The following is a 16,941-nucleotide window of genomic DNA, read 5'->3' as shown; positions in this document are numbered from 1 at the left end:
ATGCAGGTATTCTTTATTATTAATATATGGTTTCAGTTCATATTAGATATTGCATTCACAAAATGATATATGCTATTTAGGCTGTTTCGTACATAAGTACGCTTTTATTACATTTTCTATTATTGTTATTTAATATATGATCCTGTTCTCGCTGTGAGATTGCTAGTCTACTCTGAGTTGTATTATTCTTCTTATAGCAATTTAGTAATTCAGTATCAAAATGTATTTCTATTAGTATGTTTTTTTTTATCTCATTGACAGTTGTTTTTTTAATAGTGGGCTATTCTTCTTTACCAACTTTTGCTCCTAGTACGGGTCTCCTACTCGCCTTTTCCACGTTCTCCCTTGCATGATATGGGTCTCTTTTAGACCTCCCCCTCTGCCTCTTCTCTTTCTCTTTTCTAGTCTTTCTTCTCCTCTTCTGTCTTTTCTTTTTTCTTGGTTCTCCCACATGGATGCTCCTGTAACATCTATTTTGATTACTGATTGGTCTACTATATTTTTGAACCTCGCCCTTTCTCTGTTATCAATGTTGTCTTCGTTTGTATCCCCTTTTGTTATATGCCAGGTTTAAATGTATTATCCCTTAATGTTAAGGGTTTGAATCATCCGGTGAAACGATCTAAAATCTTAGATTATTGTAAGTCTCTCTCGGCAGACTTAGTCCTATTTCAAGAATCTAAGATCACTAGCAGAGAAGCGTTATTCTTAAAGAAAGAATGGGTGTCGGATGTTTCTTGTTCGGATGCTTCTGGTAAACGAAATGGAGTGGTTACGTTGGTTTTGAGGAATTCAGGTTTATCAATTCTCTCTTCTGAGCATGATTCTGAGGGTCGCTGGCTCTTATCTAAACTGTCGGATGGACAACATGATTTGTTTGTTATGAATATCTATGCTCCGAATGTTGATAACCCAGCTTTTTGGAAATCCATTGCTAAAAAATTGCATGACACCCCACATGATGGCAATCTCATTGTTGGTGGCGATTTTAACTTACCAATGGACCCTCTATTGGACAGGAATTCTGCATTTCAGTTTCGTCCGCCTAAAGCACACAAACAGATGCTTAACATGTGTTCCATTGCTAAATTGCATGATATTTGGCGTCTCCATCATCCCACTGGCAGTGATTTTTCTTTCTTTTCCTCCCCTCATTCCTCATTCTCTCGTATTGATTATCTCCTAGTTCACTCTTCTCTTGTCTCAGCTTCTTCTTCTCCGCTTATACATCCCATTGTCATCTCTGATCATGCTGCGGTCACTTTTACGCTATCGTCCTTTGCTCCGAAGCCACGTGGTCGTTCCTGGAGACTTAATACAGAAGTGTTACATGACTCTTCCCAGGTGGAAGAATTTTCAAAGGATATAAACACTTTTTTCCGTGAAAATGAGGATTCTGTATCTTCTCCAATAACTTTATGGGACTCTTTTAAGTGTACTTTCCGGGGCCAAGTTATTACATGTATGGCCAAACGTAATTTAGCGATTAAAAAAGAACTTACTGATTTATCAACTGAAATCAAGACTCTGGAGGCTTCCTTTAGACACACCAAAGATCCGACTACCCTGCAACAAATTAAGCTCCTAAAATACAAATATAATACAATTGTCACTAAAAGAGCTCATATTGGTTTCCAAGCACAAAAGTCCAAAAAGTTACTTTTAAAGAATCGGGCTGGGAAACTTTTGGCTGCTACCTTAAAATTCCAAGAGTCTTCCTATAAGTCCTCACAGATCTCTTCTATTAAAGATCATACTGGCTCTAAAAAATTCCAAACTGAAGAAATTCTTGAAGTTTTTCGCGATTTCTATAACAAATTATATACCCCCTCTAACCAAGCTTCTTTTGACAAGTGCCAAGATTTTTTAAAATCGATTCCGATTCAATCAGTATCAGAAGAAGATCGCTCCACTCTGAATGAACCTATCTCACCTGAGGAAATAGTTGCTGCTATCAAGGCCACCCGTTCGGGGAAAGCACCTGGTCCAGATGGATACCCGATATTATTTTATAAAACCTTTCTCCCGTTGCTTGTTCCTAAGTTACAATCTGTCTTTGACGCTTTTGTTCGTAATGGTTCTGTTTCTGGTACGACTGCTGAAGCCACCATAGTAGTGATCCCGAAAGAGGGGAAAGACCATTCGGATCCTAAGAATTTCCGCCCTATTTCGCTTCTCAATATGGAAGCGAAGATTTTTGCTAAAATCCTGGCTAAACGTTTAGAATCTTTTATTCCCAATCTAGTTCATCCCTCCCAAACTGGTTTTGTTAAGGGTAGGCTGGCAAGAGACAATATTCGCACTTTCTGTCATATTATTGGGGTGGCCAAGCGATCCCAACTACCTGCCGCGGCCTTGGCCCTCGATGCAGAGAAGGCCTTCGATAAAGTCTCTTGGCCTTTCCTTTGAGCTGTCTTATGTGCACATAACCTTGGGGAGTCTTTTATTAACATGGTAATGTCTTTATATTCCCAACCTAAAGCTAATATTAGAATTAATGGTACTACATCTTCTTTTTTTAATCTCTGCCAGGGCACGAGACAAGGATGTCCCTTATCCCCTCTCTTGTTTTTGTTATCTATTGATCCTCTCCTTCGGATGATCGATTTATACCCTGATATCAAAGGGTTTTCTTTTGGCCCTCATTGTCTTAAAACTGCAGCCTACGCTGACGATGTTCTCATTTTCTCAGATGATATCGCATTGGCCATTCCTGCTATTTCTGACACCATTTCTTTGTTTTCTAAGGTATCGGGATATACTCTAAACAAAGATAAGACAGAAATGTTCCCTTTAAATGCCTACTGTTTTCCTGCTCATATGGGTTCGGCTGGATTTAAGTGGCAATCTACCCATCTCAAATATCTAGGCATCTATTTCTGTTCCACGCTACATACCACGGTTGCCTATAATGAATCTCAAACTCTTACTAAAGTTCGTCGTCTTCTGGATACATGGTCTCCAAAACATATCTCATGGTGGGGTCGCCTACAAACCCTTAAAATGATGATCACGCCGATTATCAATTTTGTCTCATCCATGATTCCGATTAAATTATCTGATTCTTTTTTTCGGGAAATCGATGGTATCACCTCCAAATTTTTATGGAGCGGCAAACGTGCTCGGTTAGCATATAAACATTTACGTAGACCTTGTGACATGGGGGGTTGTAATTTCCCAGATTGGGAAAAATACCAGACTGCTTTTTTGGCCTCTCAAGGTGCCTTATGGTTTGCTCCCCCAACCCGTCATATTCCTTTATGGCTACTCATAGAACAGGATTTAGCAGCACCTTTGCCAATTGCCTCTTTTTGTACTACTTCCACTCTGCATATTCTGTTTTCCCGCTCTATAATTATTGATACAATTGTCGCAATTAAGAAAGTAGACAGGAAGATGGCATTTCCTCTGCACAAAACTAGATGGTCTTCCATTTGGCGTAATTCCAAAATTAAACTTAATATCACTCCCACCCTCATGTCTTACTGGGCTACGAAGGGTGTCTCTCTTGTCCAACATTTATATAGTGATTCTGGTGAGCCCTTACCTTTCTCTACCTTAGCGCTCAAACACTCTCTAACAAATCTAGACTTCTATACCTTTCTTAAAATCAAGGTTGCTGTCTCAAAAACTCGTCTTTACCCCTCCTCCTCCACCATCTCGCTGTTCCGTATTTGGCTCAAGGCTGGTCATGTTGCGTCCCACATATATAGATTTCTATCCTCTACTTCGCTTCCTGATCAGACGGTTGCACAGCAAAAATGGTCGCGTCATTTTGATCACAATATTACGGATCATATCTCATCCGAAGCTTGGCAATCCATTAGCAAATTGGCGCTCCGTAATAAAATAGCTCCTTCCTTAATACAGTCCAAGTTTTTCTCGATCAATCTACTCCACTGGACACCTGTACGTCTTCATTCCCTCAACCTTAAAGAGGATGACCTCTGCTGGAGTTGTGGCTTGGAGGCGGGTGATTTTCCACATATGTTCTATAACTGTTCCTTACTTAAACCTTTCTGGGACCTTATTCAGCAACATTTGTCTCTTATCTTTGACATTGAGCTCCAGCTCTCTTTTCCTTTAGTTATATTAGGCCCCTGGGCTGCTCCTACGCCTCTTCCCCTTGACCCGTTGCAATTACAACTGTTGGATCTTCTTTTATCTGTAGCGGTCAAAGTTATTCTTATGGAATGGAAATCTTTCTCGTCTGTCTCCTACCATACGTGGTGGGCATGGGTTTCCTTCTTACGCAGTGCTCACACCTCAGTAGATCTAGCACACCTGTCGCCTTCCATCTCTAATGGGGTTTGGGCAACCTTGGATGACTATATGGAACTCTCCTCGAAAGGTGTAGTCCCTCAATTTCCTGTTGTTCTGTCTACTTAATTTTTGTCTGGTAGTTGCGTTACATTGGGTTATTCCTGTGGGATTCCTTCTTTTCTTTCTTTCTCCCTCTTTCCTGTCCTCTCATCCCGTTCTTTCTTCCTTTTGCTCTTCTTATCTTCCCCTGCCCCTATCCTCATCTTAGAGACTGATACGTTCTGCGTTCTGAACATTGTAAACCTTTATTGGCTCATATCATTAACTTCATATTGATTGCCTTTTTTACAATTTTACTTACATTAAGTCTAGTTACTGATCAAATGTTATCCATGTTTTTACGTTCTACTCATATTAGAATGTATCACCTCGTTGTATTTTGATTGCTATTATTTGGATCATTATTTCTCTCAATAAAATCTTGTTGAAATTCAAAAATGTATTGTATTTAAGCATTTTCAGACTTCTTGCTTACAAAGCATAGCATTATTAACGATGAGCACAAATGCATGCAGTTATTAATAGATCACAATGTTTTGCTTAGTTTGCTTAAAAATAAGTCGTTGTTTTATTATATTTTACCCAATAAATTATTTATGCCTCTTACTTTTCACAAAAGGAAGTATAAATTTACCAATTATGTGACAGAAGAAAAATAGTCGTTTCCTAATAAAAGTGCATGTATGCGCTTTTCCTCAATATTAAGGACAAGGGTGGCCTTTTCTAAACAGGCTGGATTAGCAGGGTTATGAAGAAATTTGCAATGCAAGAGGAGATCTAAAAAGTAATACTCAGCAAAATATTACCCAGTAAGTACTTTTGCCAATGGGTTAGTATTTTTATTGCTTCTTTAAAAAGCCTACATGTATGCATATCTTTACTTTGTAAGTCCAACAACATGGTATCAGGGCAGCAAAGTAAAATATATGAATGAACAAGAGAAATTTGTAAAAAGTCCTCTGTCTTTATGACAGGCTAAGACATCAGCCACCAGCCACTTCCTATAGACAACAGCCATAATTCTGCAGCTGAAATGTCACCATGTCAGAAAAGTACTTTTTTCCAAGATACACTCTAAGGGCCAGATGTATCAAGCGTTTTTCCAGTTCGCGGACAGGTAAAAGCTTTTTGGGATGTCACATCTCAAAAGGCATTCACAAAATAGGGAATCACAAAAATTGTGATTTCCTATTTTTGCGAATACATTAAGGATTCACAATTTTCAATTCCTTAAATGAAATGTAGGGAGCATAAATAATTTGCGACCTGGCTTAAAGGGTGTGCAAATTACCACCAACTTCAAGTTGGTGCTAATATGCAAATTCCATGAAAAATGCCCTTTTTTGCATTTTCAAGCTGCCATGTGGCATACATACATGCCCTTAGGGCATTTATGTGTGCCACATGTGCACACATGCATATTTCAGTGGTGCAACAGGGTGTCCATTTGGAACACTTGAAATTGTATGCGCAATTTGTGAGTACCTATTGGGTACTCGCAAATTGCGGCTTAGGAGTGTTTTAAAAGAACTAGCAAACAATACTCACAAAAAACATAAATGTACCACAATCCAATTTCAAGCATCACCGAAGAACACTAATCAAGAAATCAATCAGTACTTGGTCCATGCTTCAGGGAAGAAAGCAAAAAGTATGGATACAAAGTGGGCAGACACATTGTAACCAATGAAAAGGAAGAAAATAGGAGTAACAATGAAACACACCAATGGTAAGTGGCAGGAGGGCTAAAAGCCCCTTTTTAGAGTTAAAAAGAAAAAATAATTAGAACAATAGATAGTTGCAAGTGAGCTGTCTCAGATGAGTCCCAAAAAGACTGCCTTACTTATTCCACTATGTCAGAATATTGTATATGGTTATCCGCAATTGAGGCAGAATTACCTGTAGAGATTTTAAAGATTATTCTAGTGAAATCACTTTGTCCCGAGACAGCATCTTCTGTGAATCATATCATATATGCTGTGATCTCCAATACTTTAGAAATTACAACAATACAGTGGTTTATAAAAAACATTTTGCATCCATCCTGTTTGTAGCTTTCAAAGAAATTTTCCATTATTTATGTGCCTGTTTACAATGTGTAAGATTAAGTGCTTCTCTATGTAGATTAATTTGTAGGTTGACTGTTTACTGCACTCAGCAGTAGGACATAGATTAGCATTTTGTTCAAATCAGTTCTAGCCAAGGATTTACCAACTTTAACAAAGAAAGCGCAAATTCATCGGGCCATAGCCTTTGGTCCAGACTCCCAGAGCATGGTACCGGAAGCAAACCGCACAAGCACATGGCCACACCTAGTCAACGAGGGACCGGACTCCCCAGTGGGAAGGGATTGAACAGCTTCATTCTTCTACCACCTGGGCCAGAAGATTGAAAGAACCCTGGAACTAACCCCAAATCTGCTGACGCCTTTCACACCCCTATGGGGCACCAAAGTAAAAACTGACCACAAACTCTGCAACGTAAGTATGGACACGGATTGGGAGAAAACTCCCCCAACAGAGATGAGCTATACCACTAACAAAGCTCTGCTATGGCAGTCATCAAAAATGGAAGTTCAAATAGACCTTCATCAAGCCATCGCAGCCTGGCTAGCCAACATAAGTTCCAGAGTGGATGAATTAGACAATAAGCTCTACCAGTACATGACGTCCAGTCGGGGCGACTGTACCTGCTGTTGCTCAACCCTTATGGAGAAATGGGTCTCCCACTCTGAGATCCTAACGAATATAGTAGAAACAGCCAAAGGGTGCCGGGAGGTATATAGCACATCCACCGTAGATGACATAGCGCTAAAACTCTCCAACCACAGGGAGGAAAGACTGCAAGTAGGATGGCGAGCGGGCCAGGATTCAAAGATTCCAGATGATCAGAGAGCTCCATAAGGGCCAAAGGGACATCTAGTGTAATCAAGGGGCACAGCGGAGGGGACAATGCACCAGCACTAGACCCGCAGGAACACGCCCTCAGTACAGTGGAAGCACAAGACACCACTCTATCGAGGCGAGCAGAAAAGAAGCTGAGGAAACAACCGAAAAAAACAAAGACAAGAGGGAGACAACAGCAGTTGACGAAGAGCATAACCCCGCCTCAGCAAGTGAACACCAATCCACCTCAGCCGTACCCAATTTATATTGTAAAAAAACTGGAGCAAAGAAGGATCTCCAGGCTTGTCATCTTCTGGCGGAAGAGCAAATACAACCAACTTCCCCGACCTCCTGCACCTGGATGACCCAAAAATCCTCAACAAGGCCAGACCAGCCTAACAGCCACGATTCAGCAGTCAGACCACTGTCGGCAGTACGTGAGGCAAACCCCCAAACACAGATGGCCACAACAGCGATGGAACAGCTGGATCTGACCCCACTTCAACCCGAATCTGGACAAGAGTCTGGCACTGGGGTCAACTAAGGCCATAACAAGCAGTCCCAAGCAAGACAGCCTAGGATCAAATTAGGAAGGCAAAGCGCAAGGTCAAGGCCTGCAGATACATACCACACATGGGCAGGGGGGGCCCCAATCCACGGCCCACCAACAATGATCCATGAGGTACTCCTCACCCCCAAGGTATCATAGCATGGGACAGCATGACACCTTAAACAGGAGCAATATACTCCGCCTTTTTAAACATCGGGCCACCATAGAACAAATACAAACAGGCGATATAGAATGGGTAAAATTTCTGAGTACAAAGGGAGACTCACACGGCGACTCATCAGTGGTGGGATTAAACCACATAAAAATCCAACAAGCCATCGTGAACAACTCCACACAACTTGCAGAGTGGGACATCGATGTTCAGACTGTGCCACACCCTAAATACCCGTACATCTTGGCAGCAGACAACAGGGAAAAGGCCCCTTGGTCGATCCTGCATGGGACAAATAGTTCGGGGTGCCCGGGCATTACTCGCATCGCACCTAGGGTCCCAACGGACATCAGGATCTCATGCCAAAGTAATTATCGGGTCATTAGTGCAGGCCCCTTTTCTCCAATTCCATCAGGAATGCCAAATGGGGGGCACCAGTATCCCTAACGGCAGAGAATTCCAGCTAGCCAGGGATGCAACAAGGCGAGGAGAAGCCCACAAACAGTAACTAACCATAACTTCCTGGAATATAGCAGGGATAAGTAAAATCAGCTGCAATGAAATTCTGCAGCGGTTTCTGGAAACAAGCGATGCACTCTGCCTCCAAGAGACGTGGGCTTTGTCTTGCACTCCATTGGCAGGCTATTATGAACACTTCATCCCAGCCATAAAAAAGAATCTATTTGCCACCCAGCTGGTGGTGTATCAGTTTTTATAAAGCACAAAAGCACCCTTGAAGCCATGGCAATCGACTTAAACACACCCGGATTGCAAGTGTACACATTAGAGGCCTATACCTTAATTCATATCCAATGCCTCTTTTAATAAGCACAGCCTACCATGAAAGAGAAGCTGGAGGGAATGCTGGAGAAACCTAAAGACCTCCTGTGCAAATATAAAACTCACCAGGTTATTCTAGTGGGGGAGGGCAGCCCCCCTGTTCAACTTCATTAACAACCATAAACTGACCTCAACTCACGTACTGAAAAAGGCCCACTCAATCACATGGGATTCTCCCCCCACCTTCAGAGACATCTCAAGAATTGACTACATCATGGTCAGAGAAGCACCAGCGGCCAAACTGGATGACTTTGAATTGGAAGATAGGTCAGAAAACGACCACAGGCCATTAAGAGCGGTCTTCCAGATGACAGTTCCGGCAGCTCTCTGCCACCAAACCATTGGAGCATCAAGAGGGGACAAAAAACACAGCACTGTGAGGAGGATCAAATGGTCAGACAATACAGGTAACACGCTACAAACTTGGCTCGAAGAAAAACAGGAAGGCAATCCGTTTCCGGCGCTCTCACCCATAAAGGTCTGGGAAGACATCGTGGATGACCTACAAGCCAAGCTCAGAGCTCGGGCACCCCCAGTCACATCCCCTCAGGCTCGATGGGCAACCAGGAAGGGGCAGCATAGGGCTAAATAAAGACATACAGGACAGAAAACGGCTTCTACGCAAGGCACTAGCTAACAAGAAAAGAGGGGGCGGCTTACTGGAGGGACCATCGGTCCCCTCATTCAGGGCAGCACTAAGGAAGAAAATATGGGAACATAAAAATGCCACCAGGGAGAGGGAATGGATCAATGTTTTTTCCCTGCTAAAGCAGAAGAACTCAGCGCATCTGTGGAGACACATAAACCAACTGAGCAGCAGTGGAATCCCAAGAGAGAACAGAGTAGCAGAAAAGGACTGGCTGATCTATGTCAAATAGCTCTACACAACTACCCTCGCACATAAAGATAGCTCAGACGGGGGCTGCAGAGGAGATGTCCGAGATTAGCAACCAGACATCACGCCAGAAGGTACTAAAGCCAGCCATTGCACCCGGTCCGAGTGTGATAGATCGCCGGCGTTCACACACAGTGTAGTAACACCCCAGTTAAACCCTCAAATGGTCATCAAGACTATTAAGAACATGAAGAATGACGGGCCCCTGGGCCAAACAGGATTCCAGCGACGGTTTTCAAAAAGGCCCCAGACTTTTGGGCTGCAATAATAACTCCCCTACACAACTACACTTTCCAGACAGCAACAACGCCTGATGCCTGGAGGAGCTCCATCTTGGTCCCTATCTTTAGAAAAGGAGACCGCCTAAAGCCATCAAATTATAGGCTCATTGCCCTACTCGACCTTGAGGCCAAGGCCTACGCCCGCCTGCTGACCTCGAGGAGTGGGTGGCGGAAAATAGCATTATGTCCCCATACCAGACTGGCTTCAGGTCACAAACATTGACAATGGACAATGTACTGGCACTGACCAACTTATCTGCGCAGGCAACCCGGAAGAACCAGCCTCCACTCTTCTGTTGCTTCGTGGATTATAGCACAGCATTCCATAAACTTGTTCGCAGAAGATTATGGTGGAAGTTAGGAAACTGGGACATTCCGCCAAACCTACTGAAGGCAATAAGATTGCTCTATGAGGACACCTGGGTAATAGTTAAAATCAGCACAGCACAGTGTCCTCGAAAATAGTCACAGAAAATGGGCTGAAGCAAGGATGTGTGCTGGCACCCATTTTGTTTAACTTATACACAGCGGATCTGGGGTATGCCCTAAAAGGAGCCTGCCTAGTAGCACCAAGACTAGGTAACTTGAGGTTGCCGGAGCTCCAATACGCCGCTGACACAGTCATAATGGACCACACGAAGGTGGGCCTACAAAGAGCCTTAACTGCACTAAATCACTTCAACAGAATTAACAATCTGAGAGTGAACCAAGAAAAGACCAAGGTTGTCGTCTTCTGGACCTACCATTAGAAAAATAAAGCGCAATGGCAAATGGGCAATTTACATATCAATACAGTAGAGTCATACAATTACCTGGCTGTCTGGCTGACAGAACGGGTGAATGTGAAGGCCCACTTGAAACACCTAAGTATTAAGGCCAACATGATGATACATCTTCTCAAGCAATTAAACCACTACCTGATCAGCCCTACTGCCGGCCCAATACTGAAAGCTCTAAAAGCAAAACTTCTACCAGCAATAAGTTATGGCCACCTTGCCTTGGGTCACAACATGCTAGCTTAAACTCAACACAATCTAAAGCATATAAAACTGTGCTCCAAATTATGAGGTTGGCAAGGAATGCAAGGCTAAGGCTGGAACTAGGCGTGGCAAGGCCCGACTTGATGTGCCGGGGGAATTTATAAAACTTTATCAAATGATTTTAAGGGCCCCAGCGAATTCACTAAAACACCAACTGAGAGCTATCTTCGAAGAGCCACGTATGCTCTGGCACATCGCCCTGCATAAAGCAATCAAGGCATTGAACATAGTGGAAGAGAGCATATCGAGGCCTGTAATTCCAATGATCACCTAGAAAAGAGCTATAAATAAACAAGAGTGCGAAAACTCATTTGACCTTGATTGTAAATCCCTCCGTTCAAGTCCACACCTCGACCCACTGAACAGCTCCTATACGGCAGGCAAAGCTCAGGCTTACCTAAGTGACGCTCTCACGCCATCAACCCGAAGTAAAATATTGTCCATGAGATTAATCACTGTAGGAATTGCGGACTTCAATCCGCCATGGGCCCGAAGGGGAGATGCCACAAACTGCAGACTCTGCCCATATTAGAAGGAATCGTGGCTGCACCTCTTATGCTGCTGCCCGAATTTCAACGATGATCGAATGCGACACCTGCGTCCAATCTGTACAATCTATGGAATAAAATCCTGTAGGGAAGCGTCAGCTGTGTGCTTTTCCAAGTCTAGCACAATGACCCTAGCAAGACTGGTGAAATTGATCTACAGTATCAGGATCACCCTAAAAACGGCAAATGAACGAAACAAAACTCTGGAGCAGTGTAATACAAACCCAAGAAACTATGACTAGATGGTCTAGAATCTGCATTGAAGCTTTTCCGCACTTCGATCACCCCCCCCCCCCCCCCAAGGACAGAGCCTTACAGGAATACAGTCCTAAGGTCAATGGGCACTTGCCACAGTTGCACAATGTTATCCATCCTTGTAAAACAATGTAAGCTTTCGAACTGCCAAAAAAAACACACCTCAGCATCTATAAATCCTGAGGAAAGCTGGTGGTAATGGAACTGGGGACGGGCGGCAAATGCCTTTTACCAAAAATGTTAAATGTTTTCTATTTACAGTTTTAGCTGTAAAATGTTGATTGCTTTTACTACAATGATTTTAATTAATTGTACAGTTAACAATAAATACAGATTGTCTCCTGACCATGAAATGACCAGAGGGGGCCTGTCTGTTCTCACACTGGTCAAACAGCGGATTTGGAGCATCTAATACTTACGTTGGGCAGAGAGTTGGTTTGGAGGTTCCCGGCAGGCAATATGATCCTTCAGGGCAGGCGCTACACTCGCTCACTCTGCCATTCCCCAGACTGGTGCTGAATGTTCCTGCTGGGCAAGGAAACTGGATGCTCATTTGAGAACCTATACATACAGAAGGAGCAAGAAGAGAATTGTCAGATTTTTCAATAAAGATGATATCAATTATTATTATTAAATTATTTATAACGCGCACTATCACCATCGGTTTCTTGGCGCTCATTGACATATAGCGTTGATCCAGAGTGAGGGGTTAGTCATAAGCGGCTTGAAAGAGCAGGGTTTTTAAAAGTTTGCGGAAACAGTCGTACTTTGGGCAGAGACGGAGAGAAGGAGGTAGGGAGTTCCAGGTGGAGGGGGCCAGGACAGAAAAGCTCAGGCCACCATGCTTTTTTCTTTTGAATCTGGGGACCTCGAGGAGGTTTAGTGCTGCTGAGCGAAGAGCTCTAGACGGGATGTGACGGGACAAGGCCGAAGAGATGAACATAGGGGCTGCATCCGAAAGGGCCTTAAAGGTAGTGCATGCCAGTTTGAAAGTGCAGCGTTTGGAAACAGGGAGCCAATGTAGACTGCGGAGGAGGGGAGTGACGTGCTGATGTTTGGGCTGGCGGAAAATCAGGCGAGCAGCCTGATTCTGCACCAGCTGAAGTCGGTGGAGGTGGCATGCAGGAATTCCTGCATACAGAATGTTGGCATAGTCGAGCCTGGAGGTGATGAGCGCAATGACAACTTGGGTCAGGGCTTCTTTGGTAAGAAACCTGCTGATCTTGCGGATCCGCCTGAGGTGGAAGAAACAGGCAGAGGTGACCGCGTTGATATGTGGTCTCATCGATAGATCTTCGGAAATGATCACCCCCAGGCTTTTGACTGAGCTCACAGGAGTGGGTGCTGTCTCCAGAGATGTAGGCCAGAAGGTGGCATTCCATGGGTGATTGGGGCCACCTACCAAGACAAGCTCAGTTTTGGTAGGGTTCAGCTTTAAGTGGCTGTGGTACATCCACTCCGCAATGGTCAGCATAGTGGACTGGAAGTTGATACGGGAGGAAGGGAGGGAGTCTATGGGAAAAATTAACTGAAGGTCGTCCGCATAGTTGAAAATTGTGACCGGGGAGTTGCGGAGGGAGGCTAAAAGTGGTTGGAGATACAAATTAAAAAGGAGAGGGGATAGTGCAGAGCCCTGTGGGACACCGCAGGGAAGGGAAGTGTAGGGTGCAGAGAAAGTGGAGAGGTGAACGGACTGTGAGCGCTGGTGAAGGAAAGATCTGAGCCAGTCAAGGGCCACTCCCTGAATGCCGGCGTTGTGGACACGGTCGATCAAGATGGTGTGATCGACCGTGTCAAATGCCGCCAAGAGATCTAATAGGACAAGGGCTTGAGAGGTTCAACTTCAAATAGTATGGGTGTAGTCATAGAGGTAAGTGAAACATCAGCTTTTACAATGTTTTTAATCTAAGACAACTACCATGATTAAGTTGTGTCCTTTTGAGTGAGTAGAACGTGTGTGTGAGCAAAGGAAGTAGCTTGGATAGCACACATCAATATCAAGAATTTTATCCTGCATTACATTTCTGGTGCAACCGTATTGCACAGTAACCCTGTCTGCACCAGGTTGAGAGTATCAATGCTGAAGGAGGCAAGAAAAGCTAAATGTAAGAGGGTATGATGGGAGTTCCATCACACATATTCAGCTATATTATAAAGATATTGTATGGTATTTGTGGAAACTCTTGTACTTTATTTCTTATAGCTCAATATCAGAACTAACAAGTATAAATCCATATCAGACTAGCTCTAATGTGTGACCTAACTTGGAAATTCAATTTCAGAATATTGCATAGTCAATAAACTTCTAGCAATATCAGCTTTCAAACAGGATAGTAAAACCATTCATGTAAGTGATCACTAACCACAATAACAAGCCACCATTTTTGGTATTTTGTTGCACTACTACTAAGATTTAAGAAAACAGTCCGAAGAGTGTCTATCTCTGTGTGGCCCTGGGGGCCCAGTGTTCAGAATGCTCTTTTACCCTATTTTGAGAAATTAACTGGAGAATGACAAACCGAGGTAGTCACACATTTCTTAAATTTTATGTGATATGAATTTTAGGACCTTTTTTATCAAAGGTCTTGTGAATGATGCAGGTGGTCTTAAAAAATATATGATTTTACTTTAAATAACTTTAGTTTGGCAACCAGTGCCATAAACGTTTTGTGCAATGTAAACAGGGGAAACCCAATAACTCAAAGGCATCTGAGAATAAAGCAATATGTAGGAACAATGATGCCCACTGTGCAGTTTTTTTATATATATTAATTGTAGGACAGATACTACTAATTATCTTTCCTTGACACATTAAGTTATCTTCAGAATTAAATCAATCTCGCATTCTGAATGAACTTTATTCCTATACATTCATATCCATCAAAATTAATGACTCAGAAAGAATTCAAATTAATTTGTATATTATGTTTATCTTTCTCCTTTTCTCTTATTTTGAAAACACATATATATACAAACATTTAACAAATATATATACACATATATACAATATTTATACAAAATCACATATTAAAAACATAGAAAAAATTCAAACGTAAATCAAGAACCTTATTTCTGGTTCAAATGCCCACAATCAATTCAAATAAGGGATGTTACCCTATCATTATGTCAAAACATTCCCTGTGTATCAATTATCTTATGTTGATGCCGTAAACAAGCAGTCTACGCGTTTCAGCCTTTCTTTTACTCCAGGCCTCTTCAGGACTTAGGGCAATTCAAACAAATACTTCCTACAGAATTAAATATACCTAATTAATTATAATACCATTATTTACATAACTACACAAATACATACAACATAACCAATGTTATGTTGTATGTATTGTTCCTACTTATAAACGTTTTGCGCAACATACATTCCATGCATCAGAATAGCAATAAAGTACATAAGCAATGGCTAAAAAATGCTTCCTAAAAACAATAAACACCAAGACACTGGAAAGTTATAAAAATCAATGTGCATCAATAAAACAAAGAGTGGAGTGAAAGCATAAACATTTGGCCATATCTTTAGTCTAAAAACAACTAGTAAACCATAGTTACAGTACATATATTTCTGGGGATATCTGGTTTGTCTAATTCAAAAGGATCCTAGGTTTAGTTACCACAGCCCGCAAGGTGCAACATTTATGTAGTGGCCGGCAAATTATAGTGCACAGTACAAGTAGTAAAAGGCCTCAATGCCAGTAGCAGATCTGTATTTTGTCTAGTTTACATACAGAGTATATGGTCTGAGGAGGTAGAGCTCTAGGGTTGCTAGGACCTTCCTCCTGATGAGTCCCATCCTTCCCAGAAATTTGGCGATAGCACAGGCAAGTGAGAGGCTAGGACCAGATCTTAGTATGTGCAGGGCAGTAGCATGTTTTCATTGGCCCAACAGACTTCAGATTAGTTTGAGCCCCTGAATGGGATTTCCAAACACACAATAAATCAAATCAAATTCACTTTATTTTTTTCTTTTCATGACTTAAAAACCATAAAAGCTTAACATACAAATACAAAATATAAACATTTACAATCTTTAGTTTTAAAAGGGAACTATCCATTGTATTATAAAAAATAAAAAAAATCACATATTTCCAATGCAACCGTAAAGTCATTTCATCTAAGCAAATTCGTATTTTAGAAAAATGCTTTATACAAAATAGGCACGTCTTTTTAAAAAAAGTATTACATTTTTCCGTGATTTGATAACAGATTTCAAAAATAATGCTTTATATTTTGAATAACAGTCATTCTCCAATAATAAGAGTGTGAAGTAAGCCGGGCGACATTGCCTCTTACCCCACATTTTCAAAATTGGGATGATCCATCTTTTGCTGTATACCCCATAATATTTGAAAAATACCAGGATGTGTATTGTTGATTGGGCTGCAACCCCATCACATGGGCATGGTCCTAAGTTTCTTGACCAATCGTTTGTTACAGGGAACAACACTAAATGATAAAAGCAATCTAGTCTAAATCTGACCAATACGAATCTTTCATATCCAGTTAACTGATAAGTCAGATATGGTTGCATTCCTAAGGTGGAAAGAATCAACTGGTTTTGGCGAACTGTGGACTTGTGAGCTTCATTTACATATCTTAACTCGTCCATGTGAAGCAAACACTGTATTTTTAAATATTTTCTGGAAATGCTATTCAGCTTTGATGGATTACTGAACTACTCAGGCTGTCCCAAGTTCGTCATAAAATCTTTAATATATTTCAGCCATATAATATCTAGGGCTTTCTCTAGTTTAAGGAAATCGCTTATAACGCTTTGATTAAAAGTTGTCTTTATTGACGTCCAAATACGATGCCACAATAAGGGTGGCTGGACTCTTATTTTATCTGTTATATACTGCAGTCCCAGCTCTGAATGGCAGACAAACATTGAAGTAGAGGACGGGACTGCCAATACATAGCGAATGAAAGCGTTTTCTACTTTTTGTATTACTGATACATTACAATATCCCCAAATCCCTGCCCCGTACAAAACTGCACTAACGCATTTGGCCTTGTATATCTTTATCAGTTACAAGGGTGGTCTTTTTCCTAGCTTCTGGGCGAATTTTTTTTACAAGAGCAGTCGTGGATTTTATAAGTAAGAGTTTCTTTGCCCTTATGGCCTCCTGCCAGGAACCCTTAT

General features: G+C 41.9%; 1 protein-coding gene across 1 annotated transcript in view; it reads right to left on the bottom strand.

Annotated features, from left to right (window-relative positions):
• Positions 1–16,941, bottom strand: part of LOC147732424 (uncharacterized) — a 2,559,122-nt gene that overhangs the window by 2,200,307 nt on the left and 341,874 nt on the right. The window contains exon 12 of the mRNA XM_086954262.1: positions 12,209–12,350. Coding sequence (XP_086810388.1) covers positions 12,209–12,350 — 142 coding nt within the window. The remainder of the gene's footprint in view (positions 1–12,208; positions 12,351–16,941) is intronic.

The sequence above is a fragment of the Lissotriton vulgaris genome, chromosome 2_1 (genome assembly GCF_964263255.1).
Source record: "Lissotriton vulgaris chromosome 2_1, aLisVul1.2, whole genome shotgun sequence".
NCBI lineage: Eukaryota > Metazoa > Chordata > Amphibia > Caudata > Salamandridae > Lissotriton > Lissotriton vulgaris.
This window is presented reverse-complemented; position numbering and strand designations above follow the sequence as displayed.